Source organism: Aythya ferina (assembly GCF_964211825.1).
Source record: "Aythya ferina genome assembly, chromosome: 16".
NCBI lineage: Eukaryota > Metazoa > Chordata > Aves > Anseriformes > Anatidae > Aythya > Aythya ferina.
The window spans coordinates 5,831,425-5,855,577 of NC_140315.1; the positions used below are offsets into that span (position 1 = coordinate 5,831,425).

Here is a 24,153-nt window from a genome sequence, read left to right on the forward strand (position 1 = left end):
GGCTGCTGGCAGAGGAGCTAGGGCAGGGCCTGCAGGACCCTGCCTGCAGGGGCATGATGCAGAAGCTGCTGCTTTGGCCTGGAAGAGTGCCAGGCATTGGCTCTTTCTGGGGCTAATTTTGCTTTGTAGGTCTAATGAAAACCACTCGGCCGAGCCTGTGGTTGGAGTGTGTGCACAGCGGTGGTGCAGGGCCCGGCCCCACAGAGCTTGCTGGGGCTCAGCCACCAGCCCAGGGGCTGTGTGGACTGCAGGGCCAGCACCAGGCCTCCCAAAAAACGCTGCTACGAGTGTAGGGCATCAGCCCTGGGGCTGCAAACACTGGGGTGGCTACAAAACCTCCGCACTGCAAGCCAGGCCCGCCTGTCCCTCCTCCATCGTGGAGGGGCTGTCGTGGGTCCAGGGGTGTAAATCCACCCATGTCACCGCCGTTGGGTTGTGCTCACTGTGGGACAAGAATGGGGGCCGTGAGACACTGCCAGGTGGGTCTCAGCACCCCCCGTACATCTGTGGGACTCCAGCCGTGGTGCTGTGTGGCCACGGACCATGTCAGGCTGCCCGCTGCCACCACGAGGTGGCGAGCAAAGGAGCCCGTGGGTGGCCGGGCTGTCCTCTGGGAAGGGCGCTCAGCCTCTCGCCTGCGGCAGGGCGAGCCCAGGGGCTCGATTTTTCCATGATCAGAGATGAGTGCGAGGTGGGAGCACACATGGGTGCACCTGTGGGAGGGCTCGCTGAGAACCAGGATGTCCAAAATGAGCAGAACAGGGCTTGGGAGCATAGGGCAGGGCATCCTGTGGCCCCCCAGCTGAACCCCAAGGGGAAGGCTGGCACTTTTCATCCCCAACCTCCATCTTCTTCCCCATCTTCTGCAGCTGGGCTGGGGGGGAGCGGGCTGGGGGAGCCCTGTTAGTGCTAATGAGCCACGCCTGGAGGGGGGAGGCTCCACCAGAAGGAGCTGGGCTGGGGCTGCTGCTGAGGGCTCTTTCTGGGTGCTGTGAATGTGCTACCACAGAAGGTAAGCGGTGGGTGCTGGGGTGAGCCCTGGGTACGGTGTCAGGAGGCTAGTGGTTAGCTACAGGCTGAAGTCAGTGTGGCCCTGCTCCTGCCTGTGTCAGGCTGCAGGTGTCTGTGCCTTGACAGCTGAGCTGTGGAGCAGAGGGCAGCCCTCTGTGGGGCTGTGACCCTGCAGGCTCCACCAGGAGCCGTGCCCATGGCCCTGCACGTGCCTGGGAAGCTTTAAAGGGCTGCCCGGCTGTGACTTGCAGGCTCCCGTGGTGCTGGCTGTGGGCAGGCTGGAAAAGCTCATCCTGCAGTGCAGTCCTGGTGTCTGCCCCCCTGCACAGAGGTGTGGGGATTTGCTGGAGAAATTTCCTGTGGAAACCAGCTGACACCTCCACTGGAAAAGATGTCTACAGAAACAAAAAGGGCATTTTATTTAGTAAGTGTACCCGCTGACTTTGTGTGTGAGCCGTCCAGATGCCTCCCCAGCGCTGTGATTGGGGTGGGCACTTATACGATTGCCATTTGCCAGCCAGGCTTGGTGCTGCTGCTGTCAGCTTGGCTGTGAGAGCCCCAGGAGCACACCCAGCACCACAGCACTAGGGCTGAGCCCAGGCGGGTTTGTAGCGCACAGAAATTTACGGCTACTTCGTCCTTTTGAGGCCGGAGGTGAGCAGAGAGACATTTTGAGGCAGTAGGTGAGCAGGGAGATATTTTGTGCTGCTCTTACCATTTATGTAATAAGAGATAAGTAGCATATTATGTTAACAACCAGATGATATGTAATAAACTGGAGCTAGCAGTCCTAGTGGAGCCAGAAAGCTTTATCTTGGTTGTTAGAGGGACCACAGGGGTGTCCCTGGCTGGAGTGAGCGCCGACACTGCCAGCTTTACCTTGCCATGGGAGGTGAAGTTTGCTCAGGCTCACCCGGAGCCCCTTGGCAGGTATCCAGGGGGGAGGTCAGCTGAGGTTACCGGGGTTAAACATTGATTGCAACGAGGCTCTGATGCGCGAGCGAAGCACTGTCGCCTAGTGGTAGCATTAGCTGAGCCACAGGAACCAGCGCTGTGGTGTTCAGAGCCTGTGCTGGGGCAGCCCAGCCTCCTGGGGGAGATTTAGGCTAACACAGCACTGAGAGTGTGCCCATGGCCAGGACTGCACCTGGGAGGGGTAATGGTAGCGTAAGTCCTGTCAGCATGCTTGTGCATCCCTGGGGGGGCTCCTTGCACCATTAATGCCCAGCCTCCGTCAGTGGTTACCTGAAACGCCGTCTCTGAGACAAGATGTACTTTTAACACAAACAAGCCACCCGGCAGCACAAACAAATCCCGCTCTCCTCCATGCAGTACCGGTGCTAAGTGACCCAAGGCAGCCTGCCCTCTGGTCGTGCTACCGCCTGTCCCGGCTGGGTGGGCACCCAGCCTCGTGTGAAGGGACTTTGTGCTGCTTGGTGCAGGATGGGGCTGTGCCGTGCCCACCCCATGGCTTTGTCCGGCAGGGATCAGTGCCAGAGGGAGTTTGGGCAGGGAAGGAGCTGTTGGGTAGGCAGCAGTGTGGTGAGGCACAGGCCTCCCTGCAGCCCTCCTGCAGTCCCTGAACTGCACACCCCAAGTGCAGCACTGGCCCCATGCCCTTCGGCAGCAGACCCCTGCCCTGGGGAAGGCTGTGGTGGGGTAGGGGCTATTTCCTAGCGCCCCTTGACTGTACAGATGAATACACACGTGCTTGGATTTCTTTGCTCCCAAGAACTGAAGCGTGCTGGCAGCCTGGGCTATCCACCCCTGGCAGCCGTGGCTGGAGCCACCCAACACTTTCCCTTCCCTGGTCTGCCCGCTCCAAACCCAGCACAGGACTACAGGTCCCACAATGGTTTTTGCAGTATGGGATCTGGACCCCACCAGCCTGGTAGGGGTGAGGGGCTCCAGCATGCCATGACAGCTCTGCCAGCCACCTGCTCACACGGCCAAGCCCCAGGGGCCAGCACGATCCCTGCAATTTCTGCAAAACTGGCATCATCTGCCCTGGGAATTTGCCGAAAAAGGCTGAATACAAACAAAGCCGATACGTCCCTTGGTCGATTTAACAAAGTGGCGCGCGCGTTCCTCTCGGAAAATAAAATGTTTACTCTGGTGGATGTAGTGCTAGGTTAATACATTTGGGTGAAATGTTCTTGGACCAAAGTACAGCCGTACAATCGATGCAGGAGTCCGACAAGTCACAAAGCAAACATGTTACGCCAGCGGGTGAGCTGGAGCCACATTCCTCAGTGTTTGTGCCCAGCATGGACGACCCTGGGACGGAGGAGCTGGTGGGGGAGCTGCTAAGTGACCCCTCCTTTTAATTAAAACAAGTGTCTCAGTAGGATTTTTAGATTTCAGCATAAATTAATATGCAGGTATAAATTCACTTATTTTAGAGCTGCCTCTTTCCTACACTGATGGTCATGTTTTTGTGGTCAGTCTTGTATTTGTCTCCCATTGCACTAATTTTCTTTGTGCTCGTAGAGCTGCTGTGTGAGGGGGGCCTGGGGAAGGCTCTGCCTTGGTCCCTGAGCTGCTGCCAGCGCTAGTTTGGGTCAGCACAGGACCTGGGGCTCTGCTGTCCTCCAGCCCTGCCAGTCCCTTCCCATCAGCTTCTGCCCTTGCAGTAGTTGGTGTCAGGCAGCCTGGTAGGTCTGGGGGTTGCCAGCGAAGATCATCATCCAAAGAAATACACATTTTTTGACTAAAAACAAACACTGAGTGCTGTTGAGTTCTCGCTGCTTGCCTGGGTCAGGCCTGAGGTCTGCTTAGTCCCTTCCTCGGGGCTGGAAAGCTGGAGATGTCCCACAGCCTGGAAACAAAACCTGCCCTAGGAGGAAATGCCTTCCTGCTGCCCCGCTGGGAAGCCTGACTTTTTCTGTCCCTTTTTTAAAGCATCTTTTTAAATGTGGCTTATCCACCATTTCAGCTGGAGTCAGGGTGGGGAACACTGCGGGAAAATAGGGCTTGGATTTGGGAATTTCCTCTGTGAGACCTGGAGGGGGGTGTTGTCTTATCTCTCCTCAGTCTCCATTGGCAACGTCTATGTTTGAGCTGCTGAAATAGTTACTTCATCTTAGCCTTTTGTTTTGTTTCACTGGAAACCAATACTTTGGCCGTGTTAAGGCTTGAATTCTTCTGTGGCATTTTTAATCCAGGTTCGATGGCTTGCTCGGGTCCCAGAGGTAGAAAGCTGAGTAGAAATAAATACAGGGAAAGAATTGTTGGGATGTAAAAGAAATTGAGGGGAAAAAAAAAAAAAAAAAAAACTGGTCACAGCAATTTGGCAGAAAACCTCCATCAGTTCTTGTAGTAAGGCTCATAGGACTGCATGAATCTCTGTTTAAAGAGGAGGGAGATGGTTTGAGAGCCTCTGTAAAGGCATGGGGAGGTTGGATGGGCTGTTGTCCCATCTTCTGGTGCCCCTGTGTCCCCTGCCCTCGTGTTTGGTAAGCTAACAGCACCCTTACCCAGAGCCAGCCAGGGGCTGCCTCCTTCCCTGGGGCTGGAGAGCTTGGCTCGTGCCTGCAGATGCATCCTCCGGGGAGGACTCTGGACATCTGTCTCCTCCCAGCTCCCTGCCTCGCCTGTTTTGCTGTTGATCTCCGGACAAGCAGCTTTTCATGGAGACAGGGGGTTATTGTCCTGTTTGTGTCTGGAGGTGCTGTTGTTGCAAACAACCAAGGCAGCATTTTTGCTGTAGCCGAGCAGCCTTTGCCCAAGTGTGTATTTGCATCAGCCTGGAGGAGAGTTTCACTTGCAGCCTTATCAGCCTTATCTATTCCTTCCCTGAAGCCAGTGCAGTGACGAGTGTTTTCTTCTCATTTATCTGTGTACCTGCCTTAGTAGTTGGCCAGAAGAGATGCGGAATGCTGGGGATATCTAAACAAATCACTTTCTTCTGGTGCCCATAATTTACCTCAGGAATCAATTTTACTGAGTTGCTTATCAGTCTGTGTAGGGCACTGCATTTCCCACTGCAGGGCTCTGCTCCAAATTGGAGCAGAAGCTCTTGGAAAGTTTATCTAGGCTTTGATTTCTAGTGAAGATAGGCATTATCTGCACAAAACAAACCTCTTTGCCCTATAACCCCCAGTGATGGGAGGCTGTGACGGGACTGCCAAAACAGAGATGGACGTAGGGCTGTTTTGCCTTTGCTTTTTTGGGGTCAGGCCGTGCTAGCAGCAGCATCGCTTGGCTCTGCCAGCCAAACTGCAGCCTGACTCTTTGGTGCTGCTCAGCCTGCCTTTAGATGCTCCTCTTTCCTCATTGCAACTCTGCCCTGAGCTCCCTGTGAGCACCCAACCCTCATCCCACCCTGGGGGATTTTATCTCTTCCTTTTCCTTCCTTCCCCCAAGCCCACGCAGATGCGACCCCAGGACCCCAGCACTGTGTGCTGCCGGAGCACAGGATGTTTTCTCCTCCTCCTCCTCTTCCTCCTCCCTTCCTGGTGGTGCTGAGGGAGCCCAGCCCCATCCCAGAGCAGACCCACATCACACCTGCTCGCTCGCTGCCTTGTCTTTGGCAGCACATCGCTGGTAGAGACACAGGATAGCTTGGCCTAAATAATACATGGCAGGAGCTGCTCTGGCTGTGCAGATCATTTTGCTGGCTTTGTAAAGTTAATCAGTTTACATGTTGCCATTAGGTCAGGAAAGCTAAATTTACCTTAAATAATTAATCCAGATCAATTAAACACGGGGTAATTGTGAAGAATAGTGAGAGGAGGAATGACCCTCATTTCTTCCAGTCCTTTATCTCGCTTAGACAACCACTAGCAGTAACACAGCTTATGGAGCTTGGGCAATGGGAAACTAATTTACATTTATGTTTTGTGATGACAGCTCTATCCTGAAGGTTTGACCTAATTACTGTGTCTTGTCTCGATTTCTGTCTGGGATGTATTGTTGCTGTCATAGTGTCAAATGCAGCTAATGCAAAGACCCAGCAGTCCCATTAAAACGTTACGTGGTAAGGCTGCTCTGATGGGCAAGTGCAAATGAACGTTTCTGTATGTCTGAAAATTTCTGTGATTGTCTTATCAAATATTATCACCAAAACAAATACTTGTTAGAGCTCCTGGAGGATATCTTCTAAATAATAAACTTTTTGAAAATGACTTGTAAAATGTATTTAATAATCGTTAACTGGTTGTCTGTATGGTTTCTATCAGCACTTTTTCTGGCAAAGGTGGATGAAGAAGTGATGTGGCATACTAGAAAGCAGCATAAAGCACCTCTTGTAATGGAGAATTGAAATGCCTTTTGTGTAGGAGAACCTCACAGAGGCTGAGAAAGCTTTGGCTGTTTTAGCTGCTCTTGGAGCGGCTTGGTGGTAGCTTGCAGTAGCTTATACAGACCGTTTCTTGGGATCTTTACTGCATGAATAAGTTGGTTCAACATAACCGCAGCCAATAAAGAAGCTAGCAGAAAGGAGCTCAGGGGCACACTTCTCCCAGCGACAGTGTTTTAGATGAACTCCTTGGAGGTGGGGGCAGAGGGGACAATGCAGGACGTTCCTGGAAGGCGCCTGTTCCCCGCGCTCCCACTGAGTTACAAAACTTGTTTTCCAATTCTGAGAATCATCCGCGCAAAAAGACCATAAAGAGTTTTAAAAGGACTTTCTTTGGCTTGCTTGTTAGGAAGCTCTTTGTAGCAAACTGGCAAATGCTGCTGCCTGCTGTCAAGATACAAGTGCTCCCCTGGCCTCCTCCCAGAGAAAGGGAAGGATTAGGTAAGGTGGAAATGTTTGCAGCTCTCTTAACTGGTGTAAGAATTACTTTAGTATGGTAATCTCCCTGGCCCTAATTTCCAGAAAGAACAACAGCGAGTCCCTGGGCTATGGCAGACTTCAGGAGTAACACTGCCTGTGTTACAGAGTCTTGCTAACCTTTCTTCAAAACAGAGACTCTTATCCCAAAGTGAAGGCAAACAGTTTCTGGCCCAGGAGGGTGTGCTCAGAGTGCCGAATTACTGCTCTGAAATCTCTGTTGCCACCCTTCGCTCTCGTGGAGTTTGTCTGCTTGTGGTCTGTTGTGACAGCTTTGCTTATTCTTTGTCCTCAGGCATGGTATTTTTATATGGTTACGTCTATATATAACACATTATCAAAAACATACTGTACAGTAATAAATTGCTGATCTTTTCCCTTCTGATAGAGAAATTAGAGGCTTTGTTTCTTTGGCTGTAATTCCTGGAGATCAGCATGATAACAAAGTAGTTGATAAACTTTGGGTTGGATGTTGCAATGCCTTGCTAGCTGTGGTGCTTATCTGGATTACTTTTCAGAGGACTGATGTCCTGTCTGCTTCACAGGGAGGTTCACAGGGCTGTCCATAAATCCCTGGTAATGCATACAGTCGATTTTGTTTTAATGTATAATCTGCCAAGTCCCAGCATGCTGCTAACCCGTTGTTGATCTGGCCGAGGTGCCTGCAGCATGGACATAACCCGCATGCGGCATGGACTGTGGTTCTCTGCAGACAAATGTGGTTCTCCTTCAGCCTCAGTCTTCCCACCTGGTGGTCCAATGTGTCCAAGGCCTGGAAATTCTCATGCTGCAAGGACTTTGGTCCTAATGCATGGCTAATATCGTGGGTCCCTGTGTTGTGTGCACCGCGTAACAGCAACGTCAGGCACCTGGCATCGGTGGTGTTAGTATTGAGAAATATCTGGTTGTGCACACAGGCAGGCTGTGAACCTTCTGTTAACAAAAACAGCCACCAAAATCCTTGACCTACTTTGTTCCGAGAAATTGCATTCCCTCTTCTAGAGGCTTTTGAGTTTTTGCAGTAAGGGAATGCTTAGCACTGCAGCCAGAAGTTTGCGGGGAGGGAAGCTGGCAGCTGCTGCAGCCTTGGGTGCCTGCAAAGAGTTAACCTGCACCGCTGGTTGCATGACAGCCCCCAGCTGTCTGTGCCTTCCCCTCTAGCGTTTCTCTCCATTATTTCATCAAAGCAACAGGCATGGTTTTAATTTTCCATGACTTGCTTATGAAATACGATCCTTGCTGTAATAAAGAAATGATTTGGTTTGTAATGGATACATAAGAAATCAATTTCCTATTTTTAAATTAGGTAGGATTAACAATGAAGCAAACAATAAGCAGAGCGACGGGGAGAAAGAGGAATGGGAGAAAGACCCAACAGCCCTGAGACAGGGCTGACTGCACTTGGCCGTGTTACATTGCATTTGTTAATTGCCTCACTGAGGCACTCACAGCTGTAGTGTTTCTTCCAATGTATATTCATTTTCTGCTTGAAAATTATGGTTTGGGGAAGATTGCTGAAGATTCATGACTCTCCTTCTGCCTAGCAGTGACATTTAAGGTGCAACACAGTTCCTGTTCAAATTCATGGTTCAAAAACACCCAGCGCCACCATAAATGTCTCGGGAACAGATGTCCTCCCCAATCGTCCCGCTGCATCTTCAGCAGGGACAGCATCCAGCCAGCATGTTTGCCTGGACCAGGAGGCTGGGAGCTGCTCTCCAGCAACTGGAATAGGAGAAGCTTCCAGCTTCTGCTTTCTAAGGTTAGAGCAGTACAGGGGAGAGCTGCTCGCTGGTAGATACCACAGCGGTGTGATGTAGCCTGTGAAGGGGGGGTTAATTGCCAGTGCTAGAAAATGCCAGGTCCCCGAGTGTCTGGTTTCCCTCATCTACCTTCCCCCTACAGCACCTGCTGGGCAGCTGTCAGAGGTCCTGCACAGGACTAATCAGCACAGTCACCTTCCTGGCACCTGGATGCACTTCTCCCTGAAGAAAATAAATAAATTAATTAAAAATCCGGTCCCTGCTGTAATAGACATTCCCAGCGCTTGGTAACCCTGTGCTGGTTCCCCGTGCTGTGCCTGCTGAGATCTGCCTGAGGGCCCTGGGAGATGCAGGGAGGTGGCATAGCCCTTCCCCTCTGGGGATGCTCTGTGTGCTCTGTTCCCTGCCTGTCCCAGGACAGCCACTGTGTGCAGGGCACGCAGCAGCTGCAGGGTACCTTTGGCTGTGCGGGGGCCATGCTGCACGGGCACCCCTTTCTCTCCAGGGCGCCGTTCCTTGAAGTTTGCAGGCGTCTCCGAAGGCGGATTGCCCTTTAGACCTTGGACTGCAGACAGTTGATACAGGTTTCCCTGCCAAGCCACACGGAGCGCTGCCAGCATGTTTTTGTGTCATTAACAGATGTGCTGTTGCTCTGTTTGCCTATCCACGCACGCAGCGAGCTCACTCCTCTGCACGGGGAGCTTGAGGATCAGGCTGTCCTCGGAGCTCTCTGCCTTGGAGTGCTCTGCAGGTGGGGAGCTGTGGGGTAACGAGCCCGTCCGAGTCTGTCCCCCTCAGCAAATTGCGGAATTGCACTCTGGACTTGCTAGAGCTGCTCTTTTGGTGCCAGCATCTCCTCCTGGCCCAGCTCCACGCTTGTGCTAAGTGGCTTTGGAGCTGCCCCAGGGGTCTGTCACGGGTTGGAATTAGAGTTGCATTTGGCTGGCTGGTCTGTCTTTCCTTCCTGGATGCTATTGCTTTTTTTAGCTTATCTCGGTTCTGCATGGGTTTGTGAGTTCCTGCTGAAGTCTCTAACAAGATTTGTATGGTGGCTTCTTTTTCCTCCAAGCAATCATAATTTGGCCAGAAATAAATGTCTGCAAAAATCTTTTTAAAGTCTCTCCTTCATGTAGGTTTCAGCAGTCTTCTTGAGAGACAAGCCATAAAAACTGATGGGACTTATGGAAATGGTTGGTAGGACTTGTAGGACTGGGCAGAAGTCCAAACAATTTCTTGTAATCTTCTCCACATAGATCAGTTATTGCTGGGGCAGGTACCAGATGCATTATCACTACTAGTCTCCAAGGGTGGAGGGGTGCCTGAGTGCAGATAACTATGATGAAACAGAGCCAGGTTTCTGTCTTTGCTATAAAGTCCAAGAAAACTCCACAAAATCTGAGGCCTGCTTCTACTTACTAGTGTCAGAAGGATATTGTTTTTGTACTCTTAAGACGCACAGTTCTCAAACATCCTCCTCCTCCCTTTCCCAGCTGCTGTCCCAGGCAAATATATAGTTTTTTTTCTCTCTCTCTCTCTTTTTTTTTTTTTTTTCCTACTGGCTACCTCGCTACCTCTGGAGCTTCCATTAACTATTGGTAGAGTCCCCAGCTGAAGGGACAGAACAGACTAAAACTACAAAAACAAACCCCAGCAGAAAACCCACAGATTCTTCTTGTTAGCTGGGGGTTCTGCCTTCCAATTCCCCTGGTGCGCTGTGTGACTCTTCGCAACCTTGCTGTTTGGTATTAACCTAATCCCTCCCAAGGTGGAAAGGAAGTTCAGGCATGCTTACCTTAACCTGGTCATACTTGAACAAGCTATAGGAAAAGGAAAGTAGGCACTAATTTGTGTCGGAGTCTGGGCAAACCAGGAGTCAGATTGCTCAACCAGTCTGTGCAGCGCGCTGTCACCTCCAGAAGGTTCCCTTGGGTAATTCTTGGGAGAGCCGGACTGCTCTAGGCTTAGCAGCACATAAACACAAAGTCACACTGCTTTTGTAGCTCTAGTGGATACCAGGGGCCATGCTGCTCACCCTGTGGGCTGGAATTTATCTGCATGCTACTTGCAAGCAAGGCTCTGTTGCCTCCTGAACCAGCTGAACTGGCACCTTCTTGCAGCATTTAGGCTTCACTCTGCCTCCAACCTTGGATAAATTTAAAGCTGCTATTCATAGCCACTCGCAGGATCTGGAGCTCCAGAACACCATGGGAAGCTTCTCATCTGTTCAGGAAGACACAGATAAATATAGGGATGGCTTCCGGTGGGTAAAATAAGGTTTTGTTGTGCTCGTCACATTCATAGCTGAGATGGCATTCTTACGCGCGTGCTGTCGCTGTGCCAGGCTCCAGTGTGGATCGGGGCCTTCCTAGGATTTCACTGCAGAGATGTGGGGAGCAGCAAGAGTTCAGGCTATTAGTTTAGCTGGTTTAAAGCCCCCAGAGCTATCCAAAGCAGGGGTAAGATCTATTAGCTGTGAATTTAGAAGGTATTTTCCATGGAGGGTGAGCTTAGTTTGCTCTGGAAAACAGCTGTTTATTAGGAGCAAATGTATGGGAAGGGTAATTCCTTGGGCATCTCAACCTGGAGAATGGTGTCTGGTGCTTTACAAGGAAAAGAACAACCTCTAGTAGCTTGGATAAAAACAAAGAACAACAACAAACAGCAGCTTTACAAAAGTTTCCTTTAGCTGAATAAAAGGCCTTGAGGCTGTGCCCAAAAACTTTGATATGTTCCTTTGGGAGGATTAAACAGATGTTTTCTTTTCTCTTTTTCTCTCTCTTTTTTTTTTTTTTTTTTCTCTCCAGTGGTTAATATTTCACATTTCCAAAGAAGATACAAATAACAATTCTGGGGTGTGTTGACACACCCCAGAAAAAGTTCTGCTAGCAGTTTATCAGCTTGAACTAAAGCTGAAATTAAGTAATCTCGAAACCTACATCTGGTCACATTTATTCTGGAGAGGAGTCATGGCAAGCCCAATGGAGCAAGCATGAAGATGAGCAAAATGACTGCAGAGGTGGCTGGTGGTAGTGAAGGCAGTGCAAAGCCCTTCATGCCATGGAGGGACAGCTCAGGTCTCCTGCACAGCCTCTTACAGCAAAGAAACCATAATGATGTTTGTGTTTTCGGTGATCAGAAACGCCCTGAATTCTGCATATTGGTATACGTGGATTTCTGTAACTTGCTCACAAAATCCTTCTCTGTTCAAGTTTTTCAGCCAAAAGTTATATCCGTGGTGGTTGCAGAATGCGGTAAGGGCATACAATAGCAATTTATTTTTTCCTTTTCTCCTCTGGTTTTATACCTTGCTGTTTTGCATACAGATTCACAGATGTGGTGGGACGTGTTTTGGAATCCTGTTGACTGAGGTTTGCCAGCACCGATTTGACAAATGTGCCCTTTTGTATTGTTGAGGTTAAACCACTGCCAGAAATGTCCTCCATGATCAACAATAATGATTACTAATTTGGAATTCAGAATGCTCTGCTTTGCCATTCATAAGCAGCATTTCAGTAGTCTTCCAGCCAGGTATGTCTCCAGTCACGATAATTGTCTTCAGTTAGGGAGCTAATTGACTATCCTGCAGCAAGTATGGAATAAATCATGTTACTATGGTAGCCAAGGTTTTTGGAAAACAGTATTTCCCACAGCATAAATGCCATTCTCCGAATTTTTCTTCTTTCCCTGAAAATAGCCCTATCATCACAGAGTTGTGAGATTTAAAGCTGGATTTTGCTTTTTTCCAAGAAGGGTTCTGCAGCAATGTTGCTTTCTCAGTGTTCTTTATTTGTTTTAGCCTTCATTCATGTTAACAGAATAGAGGTGTGTTGATAACCTGTATGCTTGGACTAATTATGGCCCAGACTGGAGCCTGAGAAAGAGTTTTGAAGGAAAAAGACAAAACGCAGATGAAAATCTGAACCTTGAAACATCTAGAAATTAATTCAAAGCAAGGTATCCAGCTCAGAGACTTCTCCACCTGTGCAAAGATTGGACTGAGGTCTGGGTCTGAGCTTTACGGAGTTTTCTGTACTAATATGGGTATTGGGCACTGAGGACAGGATTTTGGTCTGAGTGGTTAAAAGCCAATTAAAGAGGCTGCACTAATTTTACGGGAGTTGAGCAGGGCCTCCATGGATGCGGTGTGTCATCTCATTTCAGTGAATCGTGGCATAAATAAGGTACCAGACCATATCCTCAACAGTATTCATGGTTAAACTGTGATTTTGACTTTGTCTCTCTTCTTTTCAGCCACCGGTACATCCACAAGTGTTTTAACAAAGTATTTTGTTTCTTGCTTCCCAGAATACCAAGTGCATTTCATAACACAGCTGTTGCAAATGTTATGGCTCTGTACACTTCATGTGTTAGTCTTTCCTGTGCTTCCTTTCTCTGAATTGCATTTAATAGGCCAAGTTTTATATTTCTCTACTAATTTGTTGAAATTTATTGCATTTGTTGCCTTCCCCTCTTTCTTTTGAAAATCAAGAGAACTTCCAAATTTCAATTTAAAAGCATTTTGTTCTAATTCATTTTGTTTTTATGGAGCATAGTATTTGTTGGAGGGAGAGAAGTTGAGATCATAATCTGGCACGGTTGACTAAGTTTCTAAATTTTAAACCGCCGCCTTCTCTCTTTTTAAACATTTTCTCTGCCAATACTAAACATTTTGATCATTCAAAATGTAAATTGTACTCCCCATAGATGCTGATGGGTTACAGATATATTTACATACAAAGAAGCTGTTGAATGATTCACGTAAAAAGTTATTTTCTTGTTCTTAGGCTTAACGGTACAGCAGATTTTTTCCCCATTTTCTGTAGTCTTTGGAACGATTCACGTGCCCACCAGTCTCTGAGCAGTACTTGAGAAGGTGCATGTGGTTAAAACGTGTGGAGCCAGAGAGCCATAAGTGTTTTAAACATTTTTTTGCCAGAATTCCTTGTGATAGCCCTTTCTCATGACTTACGTGAAGTTATATGGGAAGAGCACCCAAAGGATGAGGGGGAGATGGAGTCTGACAGCCCCCAGGTGAGGCAGCCACTGCTGGAGAAAGCAAGGGTTTAGCTGTAATACCAAATCCAGTGTTTTGTGTTGGGGGATGATGTTTTTGAGGCAGTCAGCACCTTGTACCACAGACTTTGCCAGCTAAGGGTGGGTGTGCTGTACACAATGTAGTTATGCTGATCACAGTGATGGTACCTGCTCCTTGCTGAGCAGCATTTCATGGGACAAGTGTCACTCACTTGTCCCAGGTCTGTAGTTTGCCAGACTTTGGCCTTTGGTCCCTGTGGCATGAAGCATGAGCCACTCCTTTTGTCATATTTGGAACATTGAGCCCAGTCGAAAAGGCAGATCAGCATGCTGGAGATGCTCAGAGGCACTCTGGAAAGCCCTGAGCTTCTGTACATCTCCTGGGCACCGCTTCAAAATGTGCTTGGAACATTTCTGCACTGCTCAGGACTAAGATCCTCTCACGAGGCCCTTAAAAAACTCTGGGTCTGTGATTGGCCATAATTCTCTGACATTAGCCTGACAGATTTTCTTAGATTTCCTAAGTATAGGTTTGACCAAGTCAATCAGCTATTTATAGAATTACTCTATAAACAACTCTGTTTTATACATACGATAGCACTCTTTGAATCCCACAGGAGCACATAAACTAGTTTCTGTTGGCTTGCTTTTTCCTCTGCTGAGTTATTTACAGTCTTCCCATTTGGTTTATTTATTTATTTTAATTTGGAGCCCATTCAAGAGTAAGCAGGCTAAAGATGACCATACAGGAGACTTGCATCCATGCAGATATGCTGCTGACCAGCAAAGAGGCCAACTGGCCATCATTTCTACAGAGTCTGTGCAGCCCTCCTTCGCTTTCCTCACAGCTTTCTATTCCGTTTTGTGTTTTTTGTTTGTTTTTTTTTTTTTTGATATTATTATTATTTTATTTTGTGAGATCTATCTATTGACTTGTGTTGTATTGCTCGTTTCAGAGTTGATAATGTTTGTGTTAACTCCTAAACGTGAAGCCAGGAGGTAGTTAGCAGCTCTTTGGGCTATGTGACCTCTCCTAGCAAACTTTGAAGGGCATCTGTTGACCAGCCCTGGTACTGTTTGCTTTGTGAGGAAGCAGGGTCTATAAAAAGGCTTATTACACAATGTAAGTGATTTTCTTTTTGCTAAGCAAATATTTGCAATATATTTGGGGAGATCAAGCATTCAAAGTGAAAAAGCAGGATACCTGCCAGGCACATTAGAAGCATGTAAAGGACACCTTTATTCGGGAGCACATGGGACAGTTTTAGTATCTTGATCGACAAGGAAACCAACTTTGGGCCCATTTAGCCCCCAATTTTCATTGAGCTCTAAGGCTTTAGGCATCTCGCCCAACCCAGAAAACTTCCCAAACTGTCTTTACTTCAACAGCTCCACTAGTTATTTTTGCAAAAGCCAAGGTATTGTGGAACAGAGAGAAATCCTATGGCTTTACCAAAGGAGCAACAGCCTAATACAGGGCTTTCTTCGAGGGTAGTTTATTTTATAAATGTCTGAAGCAACTAATAATGCCCAGTTATGGAGAGCACATGTCTAGCTGGATGACTGCTCTCAGCTGGTATCATAATCTCTATATCATTTCTTTGGCTTGAATAAAGGTTGCAAAGAAAGTGTGTGGTTTAAACAGTTTTGCTTAGGAGTAGCAGGCCAATGCTAGTCGGCATCTAACTTCCCCAAGTGAATTTGTCTCTGTGCTTGGGCCTGCTGTGTATTGACAGCAGGCCCAAATTGTAGGCATGTAGTTTTATAAACAGTGAAAATACTGGAAATGAGGTCATATTTTGTATAAACATTTATTTCAATAGTTTAAAGAACAAGCCATGCAAAACATCTGGAAATCACAGGAACACGAGGCATATATAATAGCAATATCTTAAATATGCATTAGTAATACAAAGTCATCTTTCACTCAACAAGTGATACAAGTTACAACTTCATTTTTCTAAAAAATATTTAAGCCGTGAAATATGTTTAGATAATACATATATACAACATTTAAGTCTCATTCTTTCCTCTGCGTGATACTGCTGAAATATGAAAAAATTAATCTGAGACTCTAGTGGCTTGTGTGATGGGAACAATGTGCTACACCTTGCGGGGTGGATCGTTTTAGATTGTATCTGCAGAGCTGTCAGCAAGTAATTTAAATACATCAATAGCTATATGCAGAGTTGTGCATGTGAGTGACAGATCAGAGTTCTGAAGACCGTGCACATACATTCTCACAGCTGCTCACCAATTCACAACAACTGATGCAGTTATAAATCATTAGGTCTGGAGATACTTTAGGATGCCCTTATCTATAGCCTAACCAACCTAAGACCTACTTTCATTATAACCCCCATTCATCAGTGTGGCGATTTGGTAAAATGTTTTTGTCCTGTTTTAGTATATGTGGATTGATAAATAATTGTTTTTCTGATCAGCTACAACTGTTTTATCCTCATCTCCAAGGCAAGCATTTCTCTTTCTATTTCATAGGGAAGGTCAGCATTAACTTGCCCTTCAAAGTATTGTTTGATTTCTTCCACCTCCTTTTCCCAGAAATCTTTGGAGATATCAAACAGTTCAGTCAAGTTGACATCTTCTAAACCCTTCAGGTTCAAAGCAGCATCAGCAGGGATGTAGCCTATAGCAGTTGGCTTGGCAGAGGCCTTCCCTTGAATTCTGTTGAACATCCACTCCAGCACACGGGAATTTTCTCCATAGCCAGGCCACAGGAATTTCCCTTGGCTGTCTTTCCGGAACCAGTTAACATGAAAGATCCTTGGTAGTCTTGCCGCTGGGCGATGTGCCATGCTAAGCCAGTGGGCTAAGTATTTGCCAAAATTGTAGCCAAAGAAAGGTCTCATGGCAAATGGATCATGCATAATGATTTTGCCTGTTCGAAACACAAATGGAGAATGTTAAGGAATAAATAGCACATTTATTCTAAGGCACAAAGAGTCAGTTCCTCCCAGGATTTAGTACCTAACCACCTTAGCCCCTTAACCACCTTTCTGCATCGGAACCAAAGAACTTTAAGAAATGGTACAAACGTGAACCTTGAAGTACAAATTAAATTAATTTTTGCAGTCAATGGAAAGTAAATTTCTTAAATCTCAGGCAAAGCAGCTTAAATGAAGATCCTTGAGAGCTGGCTTTCATTGTTCGTGTATTTTTGTTGAGCTCTAGCAGAACAGAAAATGTAAGTTTACTTATCACAGGCTGTAACAGGAACTCTATATCAACTCTTCTGGCAATCCCATGATTGCACCCTGTTCTGCATGCTTGCCACCTAGGGGATTATTTTGCTTAATTTGACTTTTACAGAGAATTTGGCTTTTAATTCCAGTACAAATATTTTCTATCACAAAAATGCACAGGTTGCAAAACTAGCTGCCAAGATTCAAATGTGAAAGAGCAGAGGGGGAGGACAGCTCTCCAGAGAGGTGATTGCTTTTAATACAGGTAGGCAGACTAGATTTTGATTTACCTTTGTGCTCAGCAGCTGCTGTTGCTTCAGATCTCATGGCTGCTCCTATAAATACTCCATGCTGCCAGTTAAAGGCCTCATATACAAGCGGCACACCTGTAAAGAACAAAGTCACTTCAGTAATTAGTGATCCAAAAGCATTTTTATAACAGGTTTTGCTACCTGAGATACTGCTGTATTGTATGCCTTATAGTATGTAATTTATTCTAATTTTTCTATTTTTTTTTTTTTAACATAGTTCGTTTCCTGCCCTCTTAGAGTAATTTATATGGATATTTTCAAAACTGGTTACTACTTATTGAACACATCTATGTTTAGGTACTCAGCTGACCTGAGTCCTGGGGCCTCAGAATTCCCAGTAGATTTTAGTGGAAGCAGATACTGGTTCTGTGGTCACGATCATGGTATTAGACTCAGACCTAGCATTACTTCAGTTTATTTTCCAATGTGAGGTGACCTTTAACAGAACAACTTATTTCACTTAATTATCTGCAAACAGTCTACAACTGGTTTAATTCTCTAAGCATTTCCTATCTAAACTGGTTAGACTCTAAGCAATTTGAGACAAATACAATAATTTGCTACATGTCTATGTATTACCCAGAGTAGTGGGTCCTGATCTCTCTCCTGTCCTCTACTATCACTACCTGTTTTTTTTTAACATCTAACAATTTAGATGTTGAAATATCAGTGGCTGTGTGTGTGTCAAAGGCTAGCATGGCTATTTCCTTGCCTTTGCAGCCATGATAGCAAGACCTGTGTCTACGCCCAGTTGTATTTCAACCCTTCTGTGATGAGCACTTCAGGCTTACTACAGGGCTGCTGCATCTCTTACCAGCAGGTCTGCGGCCTCCAAATATTATCCCTTCAATGGGGACACCTTCAGGTGATTCCCAGGCAGGATCCATGATGGGGCACTGGCTGGCTGGAGTGCAGAATCGTGAGTTGGGATGAGCACAAGGTTCCCCTGTACAGAATACAATAAAAAGGTCATAATGGCAGATCAAACTTTAATTCAGCAGAGAAAGCCAAGAGAGAATGTGGAATAAGGCAGGGTTACCATTATCTGGGGTCCAATCCTTGTTCTTCCATGAAGTCAGGGTTACTCCTGGTGGCAATGGCTCATCAATGCCTTCCCAATAGACACCGCCATCACTGGTTTCAGCTACGTTGGTAAAAATGGTGTTCTTGAATATGGTTTTAATAGCGTTGGGGTTTGTTTTGACTGAGGTTCCAGGGGCAACTCCAAAAAACCCATTTTCTGGATTGATTGCCCTTAAGTGCCCTGAAAGTTAAATGACAAAATATAAGTAAATAAAACTGTTTCAGTTCTCTTCAGAACTTTGTAGCATGTCTTGCTGACCCTAAAAATAAACAGTAGTGGACTGTACTACAATGCAATTTCAGTTCAATACCTTGTTCATCAAATTTCATCCAAGCGATATCATCGCCCACGCACTCAATCTTCCACCCTGGCAGGCTTGGGTTCATCATGGCCAAGTTAGTTTTTCCACAGGCACTAGGGAATGCTGCAGCAAAATACTTCTTCTCACCTTCTGGATTTGTAATGCCCAGGATCTATTGAAAAGCAGATGCAACTGTTAAAAGGGTTTCTTCTTGCATTTTTCATTTTGAAGATTGTCTACCAGCAAGTACTAATGATAAAACATTTAATTATGCAAATTTCTTCCTACAAATGAAGCAGCATATAATATAGTTGACAAATAACACAAGCTATATTTTATTAATCAAAAAGTCCTCTCTTTTTTCCCTTAAATAACATGTGAGGAGACCTTTTTTTTTTTTTTTTTTTTTTTAGAAATGTCAGATTCAATTTTTATTTATTTATTTTGCCAATTAAAGATATACAGCCTGTATACAGCTGTGTTTCTCAGCTAAGACAAGAAAAACAGGCAATATTTTTTGGCTGCATTATTGCTGTGGAGTGAGAGCACTTTATGTATGGGTACTTATGCACTTCTCATACTATGTAGATACATTTTCCTGAGACTATTCAATCATGAACTTTAAATTTTCAGTGGTATTTTATAGTAGTATGATGTCTAAATGACAACAGAAAGCAAAGGCAAGAAGAGCACAATGCAAAACTCATATAGAAAATCTAATCTTTTCAGATTTTTGAGTCCATTGAATTCTTTATAATATGAAAGACTGCTTTCAAAATTTGCATTAGTCCTTCATGATTCAGTTTGTGGATGCCCGGTGATAATGTTCAGGCTTTGCTCAAGTACATGGATCTGCCTACAAGTAGCCACTGTCAGAAGTTCTAAATCTTTCTTGGTTCCTGATTTTATAGGTCCTACTTTAAAATGTTTGGTACTTAACCTTGCAAGCAGTTTCCTATTTCTGAAAAGCCTGCCATGTGATATATTGATATCTAATGTTTCAGGACTATCCATATGAGACTGTAATTTCATTGACACCAAGATGTGATGCATTTATGTTGCGCTAATTTAGGGTCTGATGGCTGTTCAAACACACGTGATTTAATAGCTCTTACCAGCATGTGCTCTGCTAACCATCCCTCTTCCTTGGCGATTCTGCTGGCAATTCTGAGAGCGAAGCATTTTTTCCCCAGTAAGGAGTTTCCTCCATAACCGCTGCCAAATGAAATGATCTCTCTGCGATCCGGGAGATGAGCAATCAGCGTTAACTCTGGGTTGCACGGCCAGTTGTTGATTAATGGTTCTGCAGAACAGAATGTTGTGCTCATGAACGCAGCAATTTCCATGCTGGATCAGACTGTGCTGTTTCATCAGCATTGAGCCTCTGACAGCAACCCACACCAGATGCTTCAAAGGAAAGCCCCTGGTAAGTATGAGAGATAATAATCTCCTTTCCATGAAACTATGATTGAGCTTTGATTCCTTTAATTGAGTTTTGAACCTAGTGCTGTTACACAAACCACCCCAGTCTTCTATGGCAAGTGTTTCCTGAATGCAAAGAATGCAGTCAGCTCTAAAATGTGCTCCTGAGAATTTCCATTGGTGAGTTTTTAATCTTCCCTACCTTTGAGTGGTAGAGGACATCCAACCGAGTGAAGGCATTTTACAAACTCTCCATTGCTCAGGGCTTTCAAAGCATCTGTTCCCATCCGCGTCATGATCCTCATGCTGGCCACCACGTATGGTGAATCTGTCAGCTCAATCCCAATCTTGGACAAAGGAGACCCAATAGGCCCCATGCTGAAGGGGATGACATACATTGTGCGTCCTGTAAGATGTGGACAGGAGTAAAATGAATGATATGTGACAAGGCAAACCAAGGAACTCTTGAAAAAAATCTTTATTAACATGGAGGTTGTTTCTCACTTCTTTAAAAGCTGTTTGTCTTGTGGGTGTTTCCTATGTTTAAACATCTAGCTTACTGTTTGTCTGATCATGTTGTAAGTTTTATCTTAATTGTTAAAACCAGCTGTTCAGACAAAATGTCTAACCAGCAGTAAAGGTGGGTGGAGGACAGTTTCTCTGTGGTGTAAATCACTTAAGTTATTGCTCCGGATGGGGATCCTCCATTTTCACCTCATTTGCTATCTGCTGCTGAGTTGTTTTGTGACTTGAAAAAAACGTACAAATTTTCCTACCATGCTGTATCTCTCTTTATGAAGAACAGATTTAATTATTTAGTGGAAAGAGACTGAGGACTATCCTTGTGCAGGCATTTGGATCTGTGGTAAAGATCCAGATGAAACTTACAAATTGACTAGTATCTAAGTACTAGTATTTAAGTACCTAAGCCTTCAGCTAACATCTTTTCTTAAAGATCACAGTAATTATTATGGTGTTTCAGTAATCCTTAAAATTCAATGTCAACCTTCCTTTCTCACCCACCTTGCATGCAGCCTGGGAATCTGGTATTGAAGGCTTTCTCAAAATCTTCTTCTGACATCCAGCGCCCCAGCTGGCTAGTTCCAGTTTTAGGGATTGGAGTGGTATCTCTCTGTTCTTGAGTGATAATGACAGTTTTGCTCTCAATTCTTGCTACATCTCTTGGGTCAGTGAGAGCCAACCAGCTGCATTTCAATGAAAGTCAGGAAATTAGATTTTTTAAATTATTATTATTTTTTAAATCAACATGACACTTTTCACCCTTTTTTTAGAACCCCTTTAGTACAAAAGAGTGCAATGTTTTGTAAGGCTAAAACTAAAGTGACAGAACTAGAATAACTAAGATAATCTCAAAAATTAGTCAGGCACATTCATACAAATTGTTTCAAGACTTTACAGTATGAATAACAAATTATATGGCTTGGGAAATTCTGGTTACATGTTAATACTCCTTTGCCTCTTATCTCAGCTTTATTCTCTGTTACTGACTTTCAGGAAAAAGTTAAAAATCTCATTTAATTCTCCTTCTCATCAGTATACAGTTGTTTTGCATAGGGACCACAAAGTGATGCCTGAAGCAAAGCGGATGCCAAGCAAGTACTTTAAGTGTTGGTCTACATGCCAGTGGGTTGAGAATCCAGCGTAGGGGATTGGCATTGTCCTTTAAGTTAGAGGCATCACAAAAGAAATATTGACTGTAGGCAGGATCATAAACAGCGAAGGAGTTTATTAAATAGGATTCTTTTTTTCCTTTCTGAAGAATTTTTGCTATTTATTTACATTAGAGAGGATTGTTTTACATTTTCACCTCTGCGCATAGAAATTTTCTACGAATATAAAAATGTTCTAGTTGGGCTGTCATAACCATCATCACTACAGCTAAGCATATAATTAACAATGAATAATTTATCTGGTGAATCTTGCCCTTTTCTCTCCCAAATAGTCTGCAAACAGATTGCCAAATTCCTGCACTTAGTTATTCAAAAGCCTTTGCAGATTTCTTCCATGAAGATTTCTTAGTCGGCACGTAATTCCTGAGCATGTACTTGTTGTTAATATTCCCCTTTCATGTTGGGTTAGTTGGGAGAGATGATGAAATATTTGAAAAAAGTATTTGCTGAATACATTACAGTCAAAGCTCATCGGCATGATATGAATAATGCCTGTACTGAATAATATTTGAACACCCACAGAGCTATTTGAATGCCACAAAAAAAAAAAGTATTTGATGAATAAACTAATTGACTAAAATAGTAGAGTTCTTCAAAAGATGTATTTGCTAAATAATATTTAACCATTGCTAATGATTAGTTACATAAGTCTCGTGACATTATTTCAGTTCCCTGATTTATGTAACTGATCAATAGAGACAATGTACAGTTGACAGTCTTATTGAATAATATGTTTTATGCTAATTTTTAGAGGAAAAGTTTGCCTTTCCTTTGTATTTCACCTACGTAAACTGCTGTGCCAAAATGTTCATGGAAAGCAAATATTGAAGAATTATGAACAGTTTTAAGTGTAAGTGGACAGAAAATACACGTCACTGTTCTGAGATGCTACTTGACTTCCATTTATGCTACTCACCAGTTCTCATACTTGCTCAGCTTCTTAATCATGCCTTGCTCTACCATGATGTCCAGAATTTTTTTGTTTTCTTCTTCTGAGCCATCACAGATGTGAATGTTCTCAGGTTGGCACAGCTTGGCATTACTTTCAATGAACTCCCTTGCTTCTGGAGGCAGGCTCTCCAGATCCCCCTGGGTAACCTTGGGCATGATGTTTACTTCAGCTTTCAACTCTGGGGGCATTCTTGCAGCCTGCAGTGGATCTTGTTGAGGGATTTGAAATACTGATCACAATCTAAAATTGAACATATCACATCTGTTAGCATGCTATGACATTCTAACCAGTCTTAATCTGCCTCCCTAAGGATGCATGATGCAAAAACAGAATTTGTAGTAGTCTTGATTTCTAAGCAGAAGTATATAATTAATATAAACAATTTGGATCACTGGCAATCTCAAACTGGAAAAAATGTGTAGAAACCATTCTACTTACTGTCTTTGAAAGATTGAGTTGGATGGATGTCAGCAAGTATTTGGCTCCCCTTTCTGTTGATCCAGTTTCACTTGCTTTGGAGTGCTCTTGTTTCCTAGGTGGCTTTCTCCTTCCTTAAATATTGTTCGTGGTGTCCATCCCACTGGGTGAGGTAAGGGAGGCTTGTTCTTTATGTCACTATTGGATATGTCTTTGGACACTGCCACTGACGCATTGTCATCGTGCAGGATTGTCAACAAAGCAGCCCTAACAAGGTAATCATTTAACAGGTTTGATTAATGAATGCTGAAAGCGGTGGCTCTTAGCCCTTGGGTTTGCTGTTTGAAGCAGTTACAAAATATAGCAGTTTAACCAAACTTTGATCTAGTTTGACTTTGAATCCGAAAGCGTCATAAATTCTTGGTGTGTGGGAAAGGTTGAGTACAAAGAGTATCAGGAACTGGGAGCCAAGGGGTCGCCCAGGCAAGGCACAGCTGGCACGCTTTGTCGGCAGATGCTCGCTAGTTGGCTGTGAAGCGGGGGCTCGTCCAAGGTGTGTTTACTTACCTTGGGAACGCTGCCTGATCTGTGGATAAAGTTCAATGCTGAGCACTGATTGGCCTGAATAACCGCTAAATATGCCTGCCTGGCGCCTTGTTTTTCTTACTTTTGTCCATATTTTTTCCTTCAAGAAAAAGGCAATATAAATCTAAATGCTGAGTTTCTTAAAGAGCTGGAGAGAAAGTTTTTGGTTATGCCTTACTTTAGGCTCTTGCAAGCTGAGGAATTATATTCCATCTCTACAAGCTCAGAGAAGGCAGATCAGCAACCATCTTAGTAATTAACCCCCTCCCTCAAATCTTATCAGTAATTTTAGTGGGAGTATTATGGGGGGAAAAATATTGACCCATCTTTAAATTAGTACGCAAACAAAAAGGACAAAAACACTCTGAAATGACTGCACCCTTCTTGTGTATGTGTCAAGTGCACTACACGCACATCTACAGATGTAGGCAGTGAATGACACCAACAGCCACTGCTATGCTTGTGATCATGAGGGTGTGACCTCAGTCCCTTCAGGGTCTCTCCTCTAACTCTTCCTCTGGCTGTCTGTCAGCTCACTACCTTTTCCCACTCCATTTTAGACCATTGTACCTATAAAGAGAGGCTGATTTTCATGTCCATTTG

General features: G+C 44.9%; 1 protein-coding gene and 1 long non-coding RNA gene across 6 annotated transcripts in view; one reads left to right on the forward strand and one right to left on the reverse strand.

Moving 5' to 3' along the window:
* The first annotated feature begins 929 nt into the window (after window positions 1-929).
* LOC311445447 overlaps window positions 930-24,153 on the forward strand; it is a 68,646-nt gene continuing 45,422 nt past the window's right edge. For all 5 annotated transcript variants that reach the window (XR_014698412.1, XR_014698413.1, XR_014698414.1 and 2 more), the window contains exon 1: window positions 930-1,012. This is a non-coding gene — a long non-coding RNA (uncharacterized lncRNA). The remainder of the gene's footprint in view (window positions 1,013-24,153) is intronic.
* Window positions 15,377-23,130, reverse strand: PCK1 (phosphoenolpyruvate carboxykinase 1). Its single transcript, XM_084537886.1, has 10 exons — window positions 22,987-23,130; window positions 22,513-22,788; window positions 20,929-21,110; window positions 20,108-20,311; window positions 19,599-19,786; window positions 18,493-18,655; window positions 18,138-18,362; window positions 17,913-18,044; window positions 17,078-17,173; window positions 15,377-16,483 (listed from the first exon to the last, which is right to left on the reverse strand). Exons 2-10 carry the CDS (start codon window positions 22,734-22,736, stop codon window positions 16,029-16,031), a joined length of 1,869 nt encoding a protein of 622 aa, XP_084394012.1. The 5' UTR covers window positions 22,737-22,788; window positions 22,987-23,130; the 3' UTR covers window positions 15,377-16,028.

Bases quoted from the DNA above. Each gene is read 5' to 3' on its own strand.
- PCK1 (XM_084537886.1), bottom strand. From the start codon at position 22,736: ATGCCCCCAGAGTTGAAAGCTGAAGTAAACATCATGCCCAAGGTTACC. The intron at 21,111-22,512 runs GTGAGTAGCATA...ATTGAAATGCAG, and splicing joins CTGAGCAAGTATGAGAACTG to CTGGTTGGCTCTCACTGACC. The intron at 16,484-17,077 runs GTAAATCAAAAT...TGTTTCGAACAG, and splicing joins AGCAGCTGCTGAGCACAAAG to GCAAAATCATTATGCATGAT.